General features: G+C 37.9%; 1 protein-coding gene across 17 annotated transcripts in view; it reads left to right on the forward strand.

Annotated features, from left to right (window-relative positions):
* Positions 1-23243, forward strand: part of SYTL3 (synaptotagmin like 3) — a 35187-nt gene that overhangs the window by 3233 nt on the left and 8711 nt on the right. For 9 of the 17 annotated variants that reach the window (XM_065680665.1, XM_065680661.1, XM_065680663.1 and 6 more), the window contains 10 exons: positions 5-104; positions 2013-2175; positions 3647-3862; positions 5473-5537; positions 8507-8558; positions 9867-9939; positions 10910-10982; positions 15138-15262; positions 19179-19322; positions 22058-22233. In XM_065680665.1, the coding sequence (XP_065536737.1) occupies positions 2066-2175; positions 3647-3862; positions 5473-5537; positions 8507-8558; positions 9867-9939; positions 10910-10982; positions 15138-15262; positions 19179-19322; positions 22058-22233 (1034 nt within the window). In that variant the 5' untranslated portion in view covers positions 5-104; positions 2013-2065. Of the gene's footprint in view, positions 1-4; positions 122-1604; positions 1911-1997; positions 2176-3646; positions 3863-5472; positions 5538-8506; positions 8559-9866; positions 9940-10909; positions 10983-15137; positions 15263-19178; positions 19323-22057; positions 22234-23243 lie in introns of all 17 variants that reach the window. The other 8 variants (XM_065680672.1, XM_065680669.1, XM_065680664.1 and 5 more) reach the window with 4 other exon arrangements.

Below are 23243 nucleotides of genomic sequence, written 5' to 3' on the forward strand. Positions count from 1 at the left end.
GCAGAGGTCGGTGAGTTTGTGCTGACTGCTCTTTCAGATTGTATTGACTTAAATTGAATTGAAGGCTCAAAACATGCTCATCAATCCTGGGAGGTATTTTTGAGGTAAAAGATGAAAGCAGGTAAAGGATGCAGGGGCCTTTGAAAATTATGTATACTGTGTTAAAAAGTTGCTCAGGCTTTTTAGCTTTCAACTGAGTAATTTCCTGTTAAACTGCAGTTCATAAGGAAATAAAATATGATTCTGCGTATCTCTGTCTCTTTTGCTTCCACAGGAAGCCAGTATTTTTTTTTCTTTGTTAACAGTGTTTCTGTGAAATGTGTTGTTCTTTATAAACACAAATTGTCACCTGCTGCCTTTTTTTTTTTTTTTATGTGAAATTAAGTAGCTTGATTGGGGCAAGCTGTATGTAAAGTAATTCCCAGCACTGCCAAAAACACATTGTCACTGTGTATCTGAAGTTTTGGTGCAGGGTGGGGGTTTTCCTTTGTTTTTTTGTTTGTTTGTTTGTGTTTTTTTAAACTTAAAACTCACAGTATTTTAACATAATGATCCAGGAATGCAGATAGTTGGTCAGATTCTCTGCTGAGGTCCATCAGTGAAGCATCAGTAACTGCTTTGGGAAAGTTCCCCCTGCTGTCCTACTCCCTAGACCCTCTGCCTAGAGCTTGACTGTGTGTATTTCATTTGGATTAAGTTTGAAACACCCAGGTTTTATGTATAAATCTTTAATATTTGGTGTACCATGAATGGAATGCTCTTCTATATCTTGTAATAGACACCAGACAGTAGTATTAAAACTGAATATGGTGTGTAAGCTGAATTAGATTGAGTAATCATTTTCTTGCTCTACTTTGCTGTAAAATACATTAAAATTATTTCCTATTTTACTGGAACTTTTACAAAAGTGAAGGTCACAGAATATGTTGTGATTCTGTTTTAATTTTATACTTCTTATTTATCTGTGCATCAACATCATCAGTTTGGAGCCAGAATTGTTAGTGCACTGAGCTGGAAATAATAGGTATCTTAAATCTTTAGTGTTTGTGTGTATTAACAAAGATAAACATTATTGGGTATTAAACTGTTTATTTAGACATAACAGACTGAGGTAACTGGTAGGAGAAACCCTTAGAGGGTTTCTTTCGCTCTTTCCTCTTAAACTTGATGTTTTACCTTTTCAGTAAGATGAGATTAGAAAGGGGTGTTTTTGTCTCAACCAGTACTGCTTTTCCAATTATGGGACCTGTAAACCTGTGTTCAAAACTAATTTAAGCTTCTTTATTGGTTGTTTTATGTTTACTGAATAAAAAATGTGAAGGCTTATGTCTGAGTATAAAGTGACAAATAAAGTAAGACTGAAGAACAGGACTGTATCAAAGCCTCTCCTGTATCTGAGTTACTGCATAAAAGGTCTGAGTATAGCAAAGTGTGGTCTTCACATACTACCTAAAATGTCCTGAAGAGGTGAAAAGAGATGATACCATGTTTGGGTTTTTTTTTTTGTTTTGTTGGGTGTGTTTTTTTTTTGGGGGGGGGGGGGGGGTTGGTTGTTTTTTTGGGTTTGGTTGTTTGTTTGTTTGTTTTTTTTTTTAATCCTGTAGGTCTGGAAATCCTAAATCTGCAAGACCAGATTAAAAAAAAATCCTTCCATTCCTTTACACCATCTCTTGGTGAATTGTCCGTCCTTCTGGTGACAGTTAAAGCCCAGTCCTGAGCCTTGCTGCAAGCTCTCATCTCTTTTGGAACCACTCTCAGCCACAAAAGAAAAAAAGAAAAGACCAAGAAGTTATTTTGTGTGAAACAGACAAGCTGCTGTGACCTTGCTAATTGTTCATATTCCCTGGGTAGCAGAAACACTTAAATGGTGACTTATGTGAAGATAGGCATGGTTGTTTTCCTCTTCAATGGTATGATACAGTGAACCGTATCACCGAAAATGTAAGAGTGCAGGCACTTATAAATACTCAGACCACTCAGACTACTCTATAAAGTAGTATCCATCGTTCCAGGTGCTGTAGAACCATAGGACAGGAGTCTACAAAAGAAGAGGAGTTTGGGGAAAATGGCCTGTGAATTCAATCTAAACTTCCTTAAGCAACAGGAACGAGAAGCTGTTTTAGAAGTCCTGTACCGTGACCAGATGGTGAGAGAAACAGAGGAGAAAAGAATAAGGTATCTGCTGTTCCCTTATTCCTGGATTTCTTCTGGGTTTTTTTTTTTTTTTTTTTTTGTATCGTTTTGGTTTGGTTTGGTTTTGGTTTTTTGTGGGTTTTTTTTCTTAAAAGACACTCCTTTGCTGTCATTCCAAATGTATTCCTTTTTATGACTTGTTAGCTAATGCCTTTTTATTCTTTGGGAATACTAAGGGTTATCCAGAGCCTCTTACATTTGCCATAATATACACTATTCTTCAGTAAAGATGAGCAAATACTGTTCAGTGAATAATCTACTTAGAGAATTTTACTTATAGCCTTCAGAGAAAAACTAAAGGCAGCAACTGAACATTCTATGAAGGCTAGCAGTAAAATTCTGTAAGTAGGTTATGGCTTTATGGCATTCTCCTCATGTTCCTATGCATGCCTATATAGGCCTAATAACACAGAGCATCTTCAGCTCTTTGGCTGCTTTATTTAACTTATGTTGTGCCAAGACTGGAATTAAGAATCACTGGATACCTGCTCATTTTGCTGAATCCATCACTGCACTATGCTGTCTTGGAGATTGCTACTAGTGTCAATAGGTGTCATTGGTTAGGAAAAGGATGCTATTTGGTTATTTTACGCTATGCAAATATCTTGGTTGTGAAGGCTAAGGGATAAATCCTCCAGCGTTTTATTTGCTTTACTTTAGGGCTACAGCAAGGATTTCCTTGCAGCTTGTCTACTTTCTCACACTGCGTCCTTGTATAAAACAGGGTACCTGTGTTGCAAAGTTGGAGATTTTTAGTCTCTTAAGTGTAGAAACTTAAACTTTGCTTACAGCAAATATTGATGTAAGTATTACTGGACATTTTAAATTATTATGAAAAGTAAGTAAAGGGTTATAAAGAAAGTTGGAATTGGTCAGAAAATATCTTTCACCTGTTGATGATTTGCTAACTCTTTGCTAACAGTTAAAAATTTAGATCTTGGTTACTGGTATATGTAATGAAAGCAAAGTCAATGAAAGGGAGAGGCTTTGATATTTTGGTCTGATATGGTTTTTAATTAACTTTCAGATGGTGTATTTGTTATTAATATTTTTACTTGATAGAAGATTTTATTCTTGGATAACAATGGTAAAAAGAATCATCTAATGACAGGGAGCACTGTTTAGTCTCAGTTTTTGTATGTGAATACATAATCACTTGCATACACAATTTCAATACCCTGGCCTGAGCATGCACAACTGACATAAACAGAATCCCACTTGTACCAGGCTATTACTCTATGCACTGTTGTGGTTGCTTACAAAGTCACAGTGTAGAATGCTGTGTGTAGATGCCTTCAGTAAGTGCTCAATTGAGGTCAAACTTGGAGGCATATCTCCCACTGGTAATGATATTGCACAACCAGGGTATTAGCTTGCAATTTACATGGGGTTTTTGGTCTGTTTAATTTTGTAATCTTTTCTTTTTGTTTGCCTTTCTTACCTGGGGGATTAGGAAACTGAAACTGCAGTTGCAGCAGCTTCGGTGGAAAGGGGCAAGAAATGCAAGCCATGAATACCAGGAGAGATCTTGTGCTCGATGTCAGAAATTGCTTGGGTTACTGATGAACAGAGGTGCAGTATGCAATGGGTGCAGTCATCGAGTGTGCTCTGAATGCCGTGTCTGCCTGAATCCCTGCCTTTGGAAATGCACTGTTTGTTATGCTCATGGGTAAGAAATGTTATTGGTTTGGATAAGTGCTGGTTTATACTGTTTACCCAGTGGATACATGCTGGTTTATGTTTCTGTTGCTTTAAACAATTAATGAAACCAAGCCTCTGGTGGAATGAAAATGTTGGATGGAGTCCTGGTAGCAGTGAAGGTGATGGGAATTTTGTGTTACACTTCATGTAGTCAGGATTTTGCAAATGTTCTTGTATTTTGCAAAATGAATCCTCAGGGTAGGCCAGAAGTAGTGTGACAATGATAACAGCAAAGCACAGGAACAGTTGTTAGTTTCTGAACAGCAGATAGATCTCCTTCCCCTGACCCAGTACTGAGCCAGTAGATCATAGCAAGTTGCTGAAGGGGTAACTAGTACAATATACACAGGTAGTGATTTTGATTTTTTTTTTTTATTTAATATTCCGCATTACTACTTACAAAGGTATATCTTAAATGCCTAAAATACCTTAAAATCAAGCCATTGAAAGAGCAAACACCATCCTACCTATAGTTTGTCTATCTTAACATAGAGTAAGGTTAGGTGTAAAGTGGCAGACCCAGGGATTTTGTGGCTGGATTTTGGTTATTGCTATACCTCTCATGTTTAGAGGTTTTGCTTTCTTAAGGAGGCAAGCCCTATGTAAATCTACTGTCTGCATGTTGTTGCCAATTTGAAGCAATTTTGTCAGGGAATGGCAATAAAGATGTGATTTTCATTAAAAAAAAAAATTAACTACTGGGGAGAGAAAAAGTTTAGTGGTACCTTCACTGAAGAAATTTTTGCAGTGGGACTTCATCCTATGATATGTGTCAGAAAATCCACAAGGAACAGAGATACTATATATGCCCTAAAAATTAGTAAGACATTTAGATGAGAATTTTAACCCTGAAAACTCCAGAGAGTCCTTTCTTCAGTTAAAATTCTTTTTGTCTCTTTAATAATGGATTAATTCTGATTGCAGACTTCATCTAAGTCTATTGGAGACAAAGTGCAAGAGTCAAATCTGCTGCAGACTGGCTTTTGACAGAGCTATTTGGTCTGATACCATTTTATACTTGTTAATCATAGCTTTCCTGATCCTTGTGTCTGTGTATGACATTGGCAGCACTGATGTTGGTTTCAACAAAATGGAGAGAGATAGACCATGAAGCCATCACACCATCAGGGTTGTGGAGCTTAATGCTCCTTGGTAGCCATCCCAAGTTCTGCTTGGGAGCACATCCTCTGTTGTTGACTTTCCCTGCTCTTCAGACTGGACTGCAACTGTAAGCAGTCAGCACACCAGGCAGCACAAGTACCTGGGCTGTACTGTAACTTGCTTGTATAGACTAGAGTGGATCCAGGACTCCTGGCTTCAGAGTAACGCCTAGAGTGGTATGCATTGCTTTCCATGGGCAGTCCTACATAGGAAAAAGGGGGAGGAGGTGAAGGAGAGGAGGAACACTTTGTTTGCAGACCCACAGCAAAATTGATCAATGGAGTGAGCAGTCATAAAATCTTAGCTTTGTGTTAGGATTAAAAAAGAAAGATAGTTGGATTGTTAAATAGCTACCAAACACAGGAATAAATGCACTTTGGAAAATGTTGATTCAAATGCCTTTTGTTTGCTTTTCAGAGATGTGAAAGTAAAGGCTGGTGAATGGTTTTTTGAAGAACGAGCAAAGAAATATCCAGGTGAAGGTAATCACTGACCATGTCATGTGTAGTCCTCATCTTTATGAAACATTGACTGTAGTTTGCCACTGTATTTAATGTTTTTTCCACTTGGTGAGAAATTTGTCAGAAATTACCATTCGGTGTATCTATCTATGCACTAGATAAAACATGAACACAAATTAGCAGAATGCATTTACAAGTATAATTTATTTGGTATGAGTAATAGGAATAAGAAAATTGTTGGCCGTATCAATTTGAGTTAATGAGCATGTAAGACTTCTGAGAAATACAATGACATGAAAAAATACAGAAACGTTAAAATACGTGTGCAGGAAGGAAATGATCTTGTATCCATTGTTTGTCAAAGTTTAAACTCCAGTTGTTTTCACTGAGAAAGTTCTAAGGCTTGAAGTGGTAACAGATTGGAATAAAGAAAAACATTCATAGCTATAAATCATAGAATCATAGAATAGTTAGGCTTGGAAAGGACCTTAAGATGATCTAGTTCCAACCCCCCTGCCATGGGCAGGGGCACCTCACACTAAACCATGTCACCCAAAGCTCTGTCCAGCCTGGCCTTGAACACCTTTCACAACTTCCTTGGGCAACCCGTTCCAGTGCTTCACCACCCTTACAGGAAAGAATTTCTTCCTTAAATCCAATCTAAACTTCCACTGTTTAAGTTTTAACCCGTTACCCCTTATCCTACACTACAGTCCCTGATGAAGAGTCCCTCCCCAGCATCCTTATAGGCCCCCTTCAGATACTGGAAGGCTGTTATGAGGTCTCCACGCAGCCTTCTCTTCTCCAGGCTGAACAGCCCCAACTTTCTCAGCCTGTCTTCATATGGGAGGTGCTCCAGTCCCCTGATCATCCTCCTGGCCCTCCTCTGTACTTGCTCCAACAGTTCCATGTCCTTTTTATGTTGAGGACACCAGAACTGTACACAGTACTCCGAGTGAGGTTGCACAACTGTTCCTTTACTTTCAGCCAGCCGTGCCACTGCCTTGTGTTCAGTCTTTTCAGTGCAATTACAAATACAAAGCTCTAAAGGAAATTATAGAGGATGTGGATGGGTTGCTGTATGGGGAATGTGTTTTGCCAGCCAATGGGTTGTTGGTCTTTGTTTTCACCTACAATGATTAATGAGGTGGAGAGGATTTCCTTCCTCCTTCCCCTCAGATAGGCACCTATTTCACTTTGTGCTTGATTGTAGCTAAATGTTGAAGTTTTACTTCCTGTATCTGCATCACATATAGAGTAGCTGGTAGATAGGAAGGCACTGAAACATCTCTTGGAAAACTTGAACAGGAAGAAGTTTATAAATGGAAGAATGTAGTCAGGCAAATTTTGGGTAGTAGGTGTTCACAAAAGACAATTGGTAGCATATTAAGAAACTGAACTACAGTTTCTGCAACAACAATTCATTTAAAATTTGAAAGATTTCATGGAATTCAATACTACCTAACATCATTCCTGATTTTTAACATATTAGTTTAACAGTCTCTTATTGGAAAATGCTGAGTTGTTCTCAGAAACTAAACCTAATACTGCAAGGTACTGACTGTCGCTCTTTCCAGTAAAATGAGTGAGTTCTCTCTCACCTTGCGTTATCAAAGTTTTGTGGGTGCTTGAAGCATTTTGCTTAGTTAGTCGAATAGTAATGCTGTTGAAGTCACAAAAATCTAAGGACATGCGGAAGATAAATTTCCAGGGAGAAATACGTTTTGTTTAGTTCCTTTGATTAGACCAACTAATGTAATTAAAGGGATTAAAACCGTCAAACTTTGAAACACAGCCGCCGTTGCAGTTGTGTCCTTCAAGCCTGGAGAGACAGTGCCCTCTTTTGGTTTGAAAATATAACACAAGTGGAATATTCCCTGGAAAAGAAGTTTGAAAAATATACAGGTTACAGTACAGTTTTTCTCATGTAAAAAATTATATCAGTATACTTTTTATTAATTTTGTGTAGCTTCTATCTAAAGAATAAAAATACTTTCATCAAAGTGATTGCCTTTCCTGAATAATGAATTAAAAATCTAAGAAATCTAACTTAATTCTGCAATAAATCATGATACCAAATATTACTTATTAATAACAGAGCTTCAGGTCTGGAGTTCTGATTGAAGTCTGGAACATCAGTAAGTTGATGTAAGTTGAAGTAAGCAATATGTTATAATTAATGACACCAAAGCACGGATCACATGCTATTTTCTGTTGTATTAAGAATGAATAGCAATTAAAGCCACCCCAGATATTTTCAGTTGGCCATTTGTTACACACATTTAGCTCTTCTTCCTGTTTTGCAGTCACTCAGGAGCTACATTTTTATAAGTCTTCATTGTTTCTGCCTGGTGGAGTGCTTGCTCCTTCATGTTCACCAGAGGAATGTGACATGGTTGCTATTTCCCCACAGGGGTTGACCTTGGCAAAGCGTTGTGAGCTAGTCATGTGTTTTCATGATTGTTCAAGGTCTCTATTGGGGAAAGTGAAAAGAATTTTTTTGTAGAGATGCAGGAGATGACCATGTGCCTACTCTTGTACACATTTTCAAGCTTTCCATAGTGTTTGAGTGTTATGGTTGAAGTGTCTTTTTGGTGCATAGGCCCTACCTGCCTCCTGGACCTCAGGAGGCTGAGAGCACTTCTAACCTGTAGGAATGGGCCTGTTAGCACCTGTACATCAGCTGAGGCTGTCCTCAGCATTTGTGAAGAGCTGGTCTGAATACGTTGCCTATGAAAGGTGAGGGTCAAATTGTGATGCGGTTTGTGATCCAGGAGAAACTTGCATGTTGCTTGGCATGTATGCTGGTATGTCAGGTAAGGGGTAATTTTTTTACTCCTGACTTGCATGTGCATGAGCCTGTAGATACAGGCCAGCTCCTGAAAGGCACTGATTTTTAAAAAGTATCATACAGATGTTAGTAACTGCTTCTGTTGCTAAATGACCTCTGTGTGGGTTTTTAGTTTGTTTGTCTTTTTTCTCCTTTGTAGGCAGACACGAAACAGTTGGTGCGAAGCTCTTGAAATCTTATCAGAAACTGAGGTAAGACTCATAAAAGGACAAATGGTCCTAGGACACTGAGAATTTGTATAGGTGATATATTGTATGTTAAAAACTAACCAACAGTTTGTTTTTATAATGAAAAACAGATTTCAATGCTTTCAGCATACAAATAAAAATCATAGAAAAATGCCACTTTTATCTGTCAGCAATACATAGGAAGGGAATAAGTATGTTTAGAATAATATGTATCTTATTTACTTGAAGGGACATATGTTGTTTTTGTCATATCTGCTTAAGTTTTTACATAGCTGCTTACACCATTATCTTTCAAATTTACACACTATGAGCAGAGATTAAAATTATTTATGAGTTATAATAGCAACAGCATCATTTTTTACTCAATGGGAGATACTGATAATCTGATAACTTTAGAATAAATAGTAGACAAGTAGCTCTCTGTTCAGTAAGATGCTTCCACTTACCATGCTTAAAACAACTAACAAATCCAGTTTACATGGAATAAATACTTTGACTAGAGGCCTAAGCATAACCCTATGTAAGTTATTACTGGTGATATATAATGAAATAAGTCTACTTAATATTGCATAAAAGAAACCCTCTTCCTGAAAAAAAGTTAAATAAGATACAAAGAGATAGCCTCAGTTTTATGGTAATTAACTGGTGAGGCATAGCTACATGAGACAGAAACTTATAGGTAGCTAGATATGATCCTAACTAGGGCTGCATAGGACTTGCTTTTATGTAGATGTGGTAAAAGACAATCAAAAAAGAAGTTCACTAGCTGCCTTTAGGGTCTGTGATTGTGCTGTGGTAGCAGACTCTGTAAGATGTCAGTTTTTCTCACAGACAGGGGCTATTTACAGGAATTGAAATGGCTGGAATGCTGCAAAGTGGCTTTAATAGCTTTGGGCCCAGGCAAGGAAATGTCCTTTTAGTATGCTAAATAAAGATGACTGTTTTCTGAAAACATCTCTGAAACAGGGATGGGGCATGTTATACAGGAATTGTGTTTTAACACTCAGGCACAGATTGTGATAATGTCAACCATGTAGAAGTCTAGAAAGCCTGTCCTAAGTTAGGTCTTCCTGATTGTTTCTAATCAATAATTCTGCCTAGAGCAGCCCAAGATTGAAAAGTCAGAAAGGTAGTCATAATTCTTACAAACAGGCAGTCAACCTGTGATGCAACTATTAAAGACACAGGATCTCAGATCTTTAGATTGCAGGAAAGGCAGATAGTAAAGATACTGTGCATGAATACAATTAATTTATCCATCTATTAGTATAATATATTAATTGTTGCACTGTTTATCTCTTAAATTTCTAGTAAAATTTCTGTCATACCTCCAACTCCACCTCCTTTCACAGAATCCACAGCAGGAAGTAACGTGACGGTAAATGTATGTATCTGCAAAATATACATATATATCCACCTGTCAGGGTGCCATTCATATGAACAGGCCAGCCGCAGAAATGCAGGAAATAGCAAATACTGCAGCATCATATTGCAATATAAATGCTGCCTAATGTTCCTTTGTAAGATTTTTTTACACACTGCATTGATAGTAGGAGGGAGAGGTCAGAGGCTGTCATGAGGGAAGTTTTCAGTTAGTTTTTTGGTTTGAGGGAAGTGATTAACCACACTACTTGGCACTGGGATACTGTACCTGGTTTTTGGTGCCTCATTACAGGAAGGCTGTAGCTCCTGAGCTTACCTCTATCCTGAAGAATCTCGTGATCCTTTGATATTCAGTAGTCATTTATAAAGCTATCGTTCCATGTGTTACTTTCATTACTGGTGAAACACAGTAAATTTGATGGTTGCCTTTGCATTACAATTTCTAGTGGACAAACTAGTAGGGCATGGCTCAGAACTCATTGAAATCACACTACATTACTATTTCAGTTAATTTTGGACTGGGTCCACAGGCCCTGGTTTGAAGCCCATTGCAATTCTGTAAACATTCTAATATGTGCTTACCTGGAGCTTGATGAAAGTTCTGATTCAGAGGCCCAGGAACATCTGTAATAGATAGGACTTTCCCACTAAGTATTAAATACATTACAACAAATTGGTGTTGTAAATAGTTGTATTTAAGAAACTGCTGTGTAATCTGCCTACAGAGCAGTTCCACTTCTACATCAAAGAGTGTGGAACTGAAAAGATTATTTTCCATCTTCATACATTACAATGACAGTCTTCAACCATGTTAACATATGTCCTCAGATGTACTTGTCTACAGAAGGGAGCAAAGGGCTGCAGCCTTACCATCTGATTGTTATATGGTCTGTAGATAAGTGATCATGGAAATTCTAAACCAGCAAATATTTTGTGATTTCTCACTTTTGGCATCCATCTCCCATTTGCAGGAACTTGGTCAGTCTAAAAGTTTTAACAGATCTGTGGAAAACTTGTTTCTGTCTCTCACAACACATATAAAAAGTAAGTAACTTCCATTGCTTTATTGTTCTAGGGTAACATAGTGAAATGTTTTTTGGTCCAAACTGTTGTTAAAAAAAAAAGTTACTAAAAAAGCATATTGAGAAGTGGCTGAAATTACTAATGCCAAGACTGAGCCAACCTGTAAAACAATACAGCAAGTATAGTTCTCCTTTAGTGTTGTGCTAATTGTTTAACAAGCTGATGATACTAACCCAGAATGCCTTTCTTATGCAGATGTGAAAAGACTGTATAATGTCATTTTTCAGTTTACTGGGTGTTCAGATGCAGCATTTTTAACTCACATTAGTACAGTGTAATAACCACTTTCTACTGTAGTGATAGTCATGTTGTCTCTTTGACTTGAACCCCAACTGACCCTGTCAAAGAATCTATCATGTAATGGAATATTACATAAATAAAAATATTTTATTGATTATATATATATTTATTACTGTAGTGGTTTAAACCCAACCACAAACCTCATTCACTCACTCCCCCCTTCTTGCCCTCCCCTTCTCCTGGAGGGACGGAGAGGAGAATCGAAAAGAATGCAACTCCCATGGGCTGAGATAAGAACAGTTTAGTAAGTAAGGTGTAACACAAATCACTACTGCTACCACCAATAATAATAATGATAAAGGAAATAACAAGAGGAAAGAATACAACACCTCAACACCAGCCGACCAATAACTCGCCCCACTCCCCCCAGCCGAGCACCGACCGATACCTCATCCAACCTTACAGTTCCCACCCTTCCGGGGTAACTCCCCGTTACATCCTGGGCATGATGTGCTGTGGTATGGAATACCTCTTTGGTCAGTTTGGGTCAGGTGTCCTGTCTCTGCTTCCTCCTGGCCTCCCCTCCTCCCTGGCAGAGCATGAGGCTCAGAAAGTCCTTGGCCAGACCAAACATTTGAGCAGCAACTGAAAACATCGGCATTATCAACACTGTTCCCAGGCCAAAAGATCAAAACACAGCACTGTACTAGCTCCTAAGAAGGAGAAAAATGACTGCTGCTGCTCAACCCAGGACAATTACATAAAATTATAATATATTTATATGATATTTATATTATGTTTTATATCATTTATCTAATTTATATATTATATTTATCTATTATATTTATATAATAGATTCATAGTATAAATATATAATATATAATTATAATATAATTATTACACAAATAACAATATTTTCATTCACTGGCAGTTTTCAAGAGGGCTTCCTTCCTCTTTCTCAGTCTGTCTAGTTGTGTGCTTTTGTTCAGTTCATACTTTTAAGAGCCAGCCAGTCCTAACAACTCTTCTTTCATTCTGATACTTCTCATTCCTTCCATTCACTCATACTACCTGCTATTCTTGAGGGTACAGACTGGGTATGCGCCTCTAAGGCTAACTACAGCCAGCCTCTGTGAAGAACAAATTAAAGGCATCAGTGACCAAAGGAAAACAACTTCTGAGCCTTATGAAGATTACAGGGGCTTGCAGATTTACATATATTTGAACAAACCTTAGTGTTTTCTTACTAACTTGATCTTACACAACCCCAAATGTGGGATTAGACCTGAATAAATTTGGCTTTAGTGCCTTTCAGCCTTTACCCCTAACTCTTGTCCTAGCTTTTGGTTGGTCTTTGCTCTAACTTTTTCCACCCATCCTAAAGGCCTGGTCTTTAACTAAACAAATTTAATGTTGTCCATGTGAATGCATATTAAAGCTATGCAGAGATTCAAGGGCTGCCTCTTCTGAACAGAAGTGTAGCGTAGGGTGGCATAGGACGCTTCACTGCTGGAAGCAGATAGCTGAGGTAGCACAGAATTGAATAAAAAGTAATTAATTCTGATTTCTGTTAGTCTAAAGCCAGGTCATACCCCCCAGTTACTGGTGAAGACTGTCAGGACTGCAGCAAGCTAATTTAATAGTTTACTGCTACCCAAAGAAAGGTCCTACTTCTGCCTGCCCACCCCAATATCTAGCTTCCCTGTTTCTGGTTTTATGCTGCCATCACTTAACTTGAATTAGGATCAGTGTTTCTGGACCCTTCTGGAAACTGATTTGGTTAATTAGAACGGCAGAACACTAGCCCAGACAAAGCACATAGGTGTTTTTCTGCTGGTTTACGGAGTTGAATAGGCTCAGGGTAGGCTATATATGTTGGAGCTTGCACAACAGAGCGTGCTGGGCTACATGGCCAGCAGCTGAGTAGGGAAGAGCAGTGGTTGCAGAGGAAAAAATGGCAGCAAGTTGTTAGCTCAGTTCAGCTGTATGTGGAACCCCCACCCAGGTGCTATCGTTCTCTTAAGGTAGAACCTTTTAATTTGTAAGGAAATAACTGGCTGTTACAATCACTGAAGTCAATAGTTAAAAAGTATAGAAAGTCTTACAGAGAGAAAGGCTTGGGCTTCTTGTCTTAAGAAAACAGCTGTTTTGGACAGAGTGGCCTCTTAATGCAACCTGATAATGTGCTGAGAAATGCTTTTGGTCATGAGTGTATGAAGTTAGTACTCTACCTTATCTAGATAAAAAATGTCCTGGTTTGAGGAGGTATTTAATACATCTAGCTCTTGTGTATTGCAGTAATAAACCTGGAGAACTTCATTATGCCTCTGATTCTGGAGCCTATGCGTGTGCATGTCTGAGAGCAGCAGGAACAAAGGACTATCACGTGCAGCGCAATGCTGCCTTGTACAGTCAGCTCTTTATGCTGTTACCTCCTGTTCCAGCATGGTTTGGCAGCAACGGGAGATTATAATCCAATGGCTGCCATTTGGAGAATATAAAACGAGGTGCTGGTTGTGGTTTTATTTGCGGTGCTAAATCACCCTTGGCACTAGAGATGGTGTCCATATTACTGATATTTGGGTAGAGAAGCCAAAGGAGGAATAGATATGAAAGCTGAACAATCTTTTCCTTTTTTTTTCCCTCACAGTAACCTGTTCTTTAACCTGTTCATTCTAGCAGAGTGTGAGGCAGGCTTGTGTTTCTGCTTCTCCTGCTGATCAAGCTACTCAGATTGTATCTACTCCATTAGATCTCTCACTCCAGTTCTTTTTATGATCTCTGATGTCAGTGTGTATTTTAAAAACCTGGTTTTGTTTACATTCAGAGATGACTTAATTGAGCCTGCCTGTATATGTCATGTGATGCCTTAATAGTGTGCATAGAGTACAGTAAACAGCTGAGGACTGATTGCTGCTAAGAACAAAACTAATCCAAAGTGGCTTTAAGAATCACACTTGAGAGTGCCATTGTTTTTTAGTACTGTAATGACCTGTTCTCTGTTGTCTGAGGCTCCTCCACAGAGGCTCATGTTATGAGAGAAATATTTGTTTCTTCTGTATGAATTAAACATGATAGCTATTTAATGTACATCTTACAAGTTATTAATTCTTCATGAAAGACTATCTAGGGCTTGCAATACAAAGTGTCTGCTGCTAAGCCTGCTAGTTTTCAAATTCAGATGAGTGCTGCCCTTCTCTTTATGTGGAGTTCTGACTGTACCCTGAGGAATAAGAAGCGAAAAGTACTGCGCTAAATTGTCCTATAGATTTATTTGACAATAAATTAGATGCTACTGAAGTGCTAATTCAATAAGCTACTGAAGTATGGACATAAACTTATCCATATGAGTAATATTATTGAAGTCAATGAGGGCTATTCATGTTCTTAAAATTGTATGCGATTTGGTACCTGAGTGTGTAATGGCTCTCCTTTCTGTATTTTGGATACATTTTTAAATACTGTCCAATATGCTCTGCTTTCTAATTTCCATTGTCATGTTGCTTTATGTTGTAGTGATCTTGCTTTTACTCTGAACCAAACCAAAGTGCTTTACAAGTGAAACTATATAAAGGGAATGTAGTAGCTACTTCTGCATGGAAACTATATTTGATAGCATACAATAATTCCTTGCAGTAGCTATAATAGTAGGAAGCAAGGACTATAATCTCCAGTTGAAACAGCAGGAAAGATTTGGGTGGAAAAAATATCATACAAAATGGGACAAGCACTTGCCTTCCTATCTGTTTTTTACTCTTAGGAGATCAATGCTAGAACTGCAGGATGAAAGTTTGAAAGCTACAGAATTAGCCTATAAATCTACAGGGTTGGTTGCAATGTTTGCTATAGTGACTCCTCTCTTCATTTTCACTTCAGAAATCTCTAAGTCCCAGAATGATATGGCTGACAGATGTCTCCTAACCACGGATCATGGGCAGAATTTGGAAAGAAGGAAGCAAAGAAGGAGCCAGTCTGACACTGCCATCAACATTACAAGCAGGGTATCTGTTATTATTACACAGTCTCTAACTGTAAGGGCTGTTTCAGGAATGGAATATATTTGTAAGAATAATGACTTACACATTGAAATTTTGCTTTCATTATACGAGCAGGGCTTAGCTGTTGTTCACTGACCATGGCCAGAACTCTGATTCTTCACAAGGTTTTTGACTGAGTCTGAACACTTGATCTCAGCCCACAGCTGAAATGTTAGACTGAGATTTTACAAACACTCTCACACAGGGTGGGAGTGGGTCATTTCACTCGCAGTTGTTCACAGTCTCTCCTGAAGCTGTGTGATTGTTAGGCTGCTGAGAGGTGCTCTGTCTTTTGTCCTCTTCCTGCCTCTCTTGCTGCTGCCAAGCTATGACCATCCAAAACCCATCCTGACAATTTCTAAGCCCTTTTTAATTTGGCAAGGAGAAAATGTTGCCTGCTGTTAGTTGTTGGGCAACTTTCCTTTTCCTTTTGCTTTGGTTACAGTCTCTAGCTTTCAGTGTTTTCTTGAGAAGTTTGAGAAGAATCCAGTCATCTGTTTTTCCACAAATCATGCAGGGCTGAAGATGATGTCACGTGTCTGCTTTAAAGTTACACTGAAGATTTTGTGTTGTGCACTTTTACCTCTCAAGTAACCGAATTTTTGCCGTACGCAATTTTCTGCATAGTGGGTACTTACTGAATTGTCTTGTTCACCTGATTGAGGTAAATGTGGTCTACTAAGTGCCTGGATTAGATGCTGAGAAAAGCTTTTGCTTTGGGCCAGACCTTGTGGTAAATACTCCTCACAGCTCCCTTGGTGCACACTTTTCACTTTCCTCTGAGGTGTTAGGTGTTGATAAATAGAAGAGACAGGATGTTGGACCACATGGACTAGTTGTTTGAATTGGCCCAGCAAGGTCTGTGAACTCTCTGAAATTAGTTCTGGTGGTTTTGTATGCAATTATACTGTAAACAAAACTGGCAACAGTTGTTAAGTACTGGAGTGCTGCTTTCATTGTGGCAAACCACATTTCAGTTTCTTTATTCCACTGGCAGAGCACTGCTTTCTTAATGCAGAAAAAAACATTGCAGTTGGAGATAATATGGACTTAAACTATGTTGCATTGCATGCTGATCACATGCAGCCTGTCATGTTGATGAATATGGATTCTTTGTCATGAATTTGATTCATGACATGAATTCAATATGGATTCTCTGTCATGAAGATGAATATGAATTACTTGGCTTGAGAAATGTACTAGTAAGAGATTACAAATTATTTGTGTGGCATTTTAATTGCTCATTTAAAGACCTGGTACTAAATTTATGCCCACCTTTGTGTTACAGAATTTGAAAGATAGATTTCAATGGGCTTTGTGTGTCAGAGCACTATTTCTCTGAGTCGTGGAGCTTTTGTCTCATTCAAACCAGTTAGACTATATTTATGCTAGAATTTTAGTTTTACTAGAATTACTGTTGATCTTTTTTTCTTGTAAATGCCATCTCTGACATTTAGAGATTTGGGGTTTTTAATATGAAGGAAATTTTACTCAGCTGTCCTTGCACTTATCTGATGGCTTTTGTGTCTTTACTGTGGTTTTAAAAATGAGTTTTAATTTCTGTCAATGGCAGTATTGCATTATTCTTCCATTTATTTTTTTCTTTTCCATCTTTGTTTTCCTTCAGTAAGGGTAGCTGTTTACATTGTTACTAAAAGTATGACTTCAGTTTAGAGACAGGACCTGGTTTAAATTATGCTTGTGAAACAACTACTCACATTTATAACAAAATATGATGTATAAATCTTACTTGCAATGATTTCCACCACAGAAAGAATTCTCATTTTCAGAGAATGCATCAAAACAGTGGGGTGGTTTTGCCTAGAAAGTATGCATTTTTCTCCAGGAATAGCTGGGAAGTAATAGCTGTAGCTCTGCCATTTTGAATGTGCAGGGTGTAAGACTGGGGCACTTCAGTCTCAAAAAGCATTATCTGTTTCTTAAGGAAGTTTTCCAAACATATTATCTGTTCAGAGCTTGATTCTTTCATTAAACTAGAAAGAGGTTATATTTAACTTCAGTAATAGTGAAGAAACAATCCCACTGCAAGAACTAGCAGCCAGTGTAAAATCCAGATTTAAGAAGTTAACTGAATAGTGTTTTTTAGGCCTTTCTCCATCAGAATCTCCAAGCTCACTAAAGGAACAGCCTCACTGGGGAAACAAGCAGATGTGTGGAAGCTTTGGAAGCTGTTTGTGGTGTGTCAGTAGCTGTGGGTTATCTCTCCTGTGACAGTGGATGCATGCTGCTTTAGATGTTAGAGCTGGGCTAGGGGAGAGTCTTGCTTGTGTGACCTGCTAATTTACTGTTGTTAGTTATGTTCCCTTGTCAGTTACTTATGTTCTGTTTAACACAATAGAGAAGTCTTTTCTGATCCAAGTAGAAGCTAAAATTCAGTATGTAGTAGGTTGTTTTGGTTAGCAAGTGAGATTCGTGGTGTTTCAGGCTTTATAAAGCAGAAGACAATTTCTCTACTGAGAAATATGATGGTTTGGTGGTGGTTGGGCATTTATGAGACTCTATTCTGAATGTGGTTTCTGTTTGTTTCCTTTTCACAAGAGAATTTAATGAATTCTTACATCTATTCTTAAAGTAGAGCAGTTACTACCTGTAGCAATTTCTGTATGTAATAACACACTAGTGGTTTGGATTTAGCACATCCTGTGGTTTATTTTTTTGGGGGGGGAGTTTGTTGTGAGGTTTTTGTGTGTGTGTGTGTGTTGTGTTGTTGGTTTTATTTCCCCAGAAGTAATGTCAATATATCATCTCCTCTGTTATCCTCATTCTTTAGTGCTTTCTGCTGACTGTGTGGGAGGGGTTCCCAGGTTTCTTAAGTGTATGTAGTTTCTTCTATGCAAATATGTTGCAGTCCTTTTTGTTGGTTCAATTACACGATGTTTTTTCCAGTCTTTCAGGTAATCCCTGTTATACATTATTTTTAAGAAATTATTTTATTAGCTCCTAACCGTGTAAAGCTTCTTACCTCACTCTTTTCCTACACATCGAGCTATGAATGTACTTTTCATAGTTTGTTTTATCCAGGGGTGATGGTGTGCCGGAATGAGCTAAAATCTATTTTCAGCTTATTTCTAGCCTTATGTATTAGTCTTTCAGCACTTCATTCTATAAACTGTTGTTACTTGTAACAGAGGTGGCTGAAGTTAAATCTCAGGGAGTTTTGCTACTATATATGTTAATTTTTCACAAATTATCAGGTATTATTAATGGGAAAATTGGAAAGGGGGATGGACTTAGTCAAAGCAAAGTCAAGAACACCTCAGAAATGTAAACTTTGTCTATAATCAAAGTTAAATAAGAACTTGTGAATCTGTTTCTATTTCCAAGTCTCTTTCATCTTGCATTCATTCTTGCATAGGTAGACATGGGCATGTGTCATGCCTATTACAAAATACTATTTTGAGTTTCCTGGAGGCAAGGTTGTGTTGGTTTGTTGTTTTTTTTTTTTCTTTCACAAAATTACTGGTTTGTTAAAGACTAATAAGGCCTTTTATTAGTATATTGCTACTTTTGGTCTGTTATTAGTAGACTGTTAGTAATTGCTGCAGTACTGATCCTTAGATTAGGTTGTGTTATGTTTGGAAAATTATGAATATACTACTGGCTGGGATGGGGAGAGTTGCAAATCAAATTAATAATTCAGTGGTGTTACTAAATTGTCTTTGAAAGTGTGCCAGCTGTGTGATGTTGATCAGAGTGAATTGCAGCAATTTACTGAATTTTCTTCTGATAGGATAGCATTCCTGAAGGAATCAGGGCATTTTTCTTAAAACAAACAAACAAACAAGACCACCGCACCCCCACTTCTACTCCACCCCTCCACCCCCCTCACCCCCCCAATTACTTGCTGGATTTCTTACAGATTAGAAGTACACCCAGTCTTCAACAGCTCATTACTGGGGCCCAAAATGACAGTGAAATTCTGACCAAAAGGAGTTGCAAGGAGGAAGAAGGCATAATAACCAGTCCTACCAGTGATGCAGTTTTCTGTGATGGCAAAAACCATGTAAGTTAAAGGGTGAAGCACAGAAGCCCAACAGAACAGGTGTCTGATGGGAGCAGATACAAAAGCTAAGATCTTGTGCAAAATGCTGGTGTATTTTGGGTTATATTACAAAACAAAGGAAAACTTTTACTTGAGTTTGTATCTGATGAAAGGCTAACTGCCTCTGGCACAGTCTCCAGAGTAACACTGAACTTTTTGAAGCAGAAGTCCAATCAAATTCATAATGGATAATTGATGGATATATCCATTAATAATGAATAATTGATAGATCAGCTTTCTCTGATTTTTGCAAATGCAACTAACATTCTTCCCATTTTATAGGGTTGGAATTGTGAACACTATTCTTTCTAACTGAATAATAGTTTTTTCTCTTAAAACTTTATTTAATGGAAGGGGTTTGTTATTCTGTAAGAGCTGTGGTAAAGGAAATGTCAGTGGAAATTCAAAAGTCAGAATGTCAGTGAATGAAGAGGAAACTGACAATGATGGAAGCCAGGGGAGCAGTTCATAGGTTTAGAGGATGGCACTGAATCATCCTCTGATAGATGGCATTCTGAATACTGCAAATGAGAGAGAAGGAAGCCAGCTATAAATAAATTCAGCACATGCTTTCAAGCCTCTATAATTGACTGTGGAAAGTAATTTCTATGTATTAGTGATGAGGTTAAGCAGGGTGGGGTATCCAAAGAATCCATGACTGATGTAAAGAAGGAAATGAAAAAGACTTTTAGGGAATTAAAATTAAAGCAGCCTGCTCACTTTATACTCACACTTGTGAGTATAAACCCTCATGCTCATAGTTTACTGCACTGTAGAGTCAAGGTGTTAAGCTGACAAATGGATAAGTTTTGGATGACAGTTGTGATTCTAATGACAACCATTTGATCTGGGCTATAGAGAGCCCAGGCTTAAAACTGAAATATTTTCTACTATCTTATAAGGGGAAAGGTCAAGTTCCATTAAACTTTCCTTATGGGTGTTGGGTATTGATGACTACTCCATGAAAATATATCTTCCAAAATATCAGATGAAATTGCTTTCAGTCATGCCAGCAGAAGTGCAATACATGAAGTCATTTAATCCCTCTTTACTGAACCAAAAGGATGAATGATTTCTGCATTGAATGTATGTGACTCCTGATCAGATGGAGACATATACAGTGATATTCGGTCCAAACATCATTAATCAGAACATACATCCAACCTTTCTAAATAAATAAGAGATTCAGTGGAATAAATACTGGGGACTTTGCAGAACTTTTTTTTAGGGCATATAAGCTAAGACAAAAATCTGTTTGCATTCCTTTATCATGAAGGATTTTGGTGGAAACTAAACATTTTCTCTTCAGATGAATAAAAATGTCAGTGAGTGAAAGAACAGAGCTGAACAAAGCTGTAAGGGAGATCGATTACACACTGATGTGCATCTCATGGAGGGAGCAATACTACATGCAAGAAGCATCAGGTCAAAACAGTCCTAACACTTCTTGTGACTTGCTCAGTAAGCACTGAGTGCTCTGACCATTTTTTTGTCAAGTTTGTATGTTACTTAGATCTTACAAGATAGCGTAGATAGCTGCTTTAAACTGATTAGGCTGTTGGTGTAAATTTTAAAAAGAATATTTGGCAAGCTGCACAAAGGAGGAAGAGCTTCTGCATGGGAGAGAGATATGATCTAAACACTACTCTGCAGTCTTAGCTGCTGGATTGTGCAATGTAGAGCTTGTTGGTTAACCTGTCCTGTGCAGGCTGGTGTTTATTTTCAGAGGGAGGAGTGATCTAACACATATCTTGGAAATCTAGGGCAGTATTGCTCTGAGATTAATCACAACAACAATTATGTCCTTGTGACATATGCTATGCGAAAGATTTCTAGGGCTAACTTTAAAGAATATCATTATAAATTAATGGAGACCAAACTATTTTGATTGATTTGATAATATGTTATGTTGAAGTCTAGATAGCATCATGAAGTTACATGTCTGTGCTGGGCCACAGAAAGGGTTACAGTCTCTTCCTTCCATAGATGCAAATGCTGTTTATCTATGGATGGACAGTGTCCAAACCTTTGCTGCATAGGTGAAAGTAGGTAAAAGGAGAACAGAGTGGCTGAGGTGAGCTAGGGAATACCTTCTGTATGCACCAACATACAACAACTGGATATCTTTGTATTTTAATATTTCCTGAACTGTCTGCTGCAGTATGGAGTATGTCACTTTTATATGGACTTGGGGCATATTGTAGAAAATTTACTCGGTGTGCAAGGCCACTTTTGTTTCCTGCAATACATGATAGAACCTAACATCTCGGCAGTGTACCATACTATGAGCTACATATTAAAAGCAGTCTAGTTCAACATTTTGTATGTTGTATTTCAGAGGTTTTTTTTTTTTCCCACTCTCTTCCTTTCAGATGCTTATCCCATTTTTCTCCTGGTAAGCCACATGGCAGTTTTATTTGGAGACAATTTCTAGATCTAGATATTATCAAAGAAAGCATTTTCTTAGCCTGGAGAGCTTACAGAGAGGAAAAAGCAGAGCAGCAAAATTGTAATTACAGTCATAATTTTCAGGGCTGTTGTGGAAGCAATAGGATGTCTTGTCAGATTACTTTAAATCTTCTTGATTTGCAGTAGCTCTACAGTCATGTCTGTAAAGATACTGACCTTTGAGGAAAATGCATGTCTTGTCCTGTTTGATCTGAAGCTATTTTCCCCAAACATTTGTCTTTTCTTAGGGCAGTTTGTATAGTCTTAACAGCACTTGCACTGAGTCTGGAAATTTTGGCAAAGCTAATGTCATGGGAGAAATAGAGTTTGCCATGAGATATATCTTCAAAGCTTGCATCTTAGAAATTTGTATCAAGAGATGCAAGAACCTGGCTTATGGAGAAGAGAAGAAGAAGTGTAACCCGTAAGTATTTAGTAGAGAAGCAGAAAAAAACCAAGGAAAATATTCTGGGTTTAAGATATTTCTGTATCTTGTGACTAATATAGCATTGTGTGCTATATTTGCACTTTCAGAACATTCAGCATATATACCAGCCCATTTTACATATACATACTTGAAGTCACCCTCACCCAGAAGGCACATGTTTTTTGTGCACCTTACAGAAGGTGTTGATAAAGACGAGCTTGGTGATTAAAGGAGTCTTTCTGGAACAACAGCTCGTGAAGCAGGGCAATTTGGGAGCACATCAGAAGTGGCTCAAGGTTCTTTGAGTCCACTGGTAACTAAGCCAGGCAAACAGTTGCAGGAAGCCTGAAAGGCAGTGTGGGAAGTGCTGTGTAATGAACATTACGCTCTCTGTTGGTATGTATTTATATACTTCTGTTGGTTTCCAAGCCAACCGGAAAAGTACAGTCAGTGTATTCACTTAACGCACTTGCCAGAAAGCAGACTTTTAGCTGATTTTTAAAACCTACTGAATTATTTAGCTCGTTGACTGAACTGGCTGCTTTTTAACTACATTGGTCTGGGGTGATAGAGTAAGAGTCTAAAACTTCTAGTATCTTGATATTTTAAAAAGTTATTGCCTATGGGTAAGTTTGGAAGGAATAGGGAAGATGTGTAAGCTCTGCACTGACAATATGAGGTACAGCTGATCTTACTTTTGAGTAAGTTAATCAAGAGGCTGTTTTAAAATTGGTTTTAATAATAACATCTGAAAAGTATACAAGCATAGTTAAAAAATACTTGGTATTATGTCAACAGTCACTCCTTTCCTGCCAAGCTGTGAGCAAGCACTCTCTGTTGCTAATACTCTTTAGGAATAGGGAAGATGTGTAAGCTCTGCACTGACAATATGAGGTACAGCTGATCTTACTTTTGAGTAAGTTAATCAAGAGGCTGTTTTAAAATTGGTTTTAATAATAACATCTGAAAAGTATACAAACATAGTTAAAAAATACTTGGTATTATGT

The sequence above is a fragment of the Lathamus discolor genome, chromosome 5, assembly GCF_037157495.1.
Source record: "Lathamus discolor isolate bLatDis1 chromosome 5, bLatDis1.hap1, whole genome shotgun sequence".
Classification (NCBI taxonomy): domain Eukaryota; kingdom Metazoa; phylum Chordata; class Aves; order Psittaciformes; family Psittacidae; genus Lathamus; species Lathamus discolor.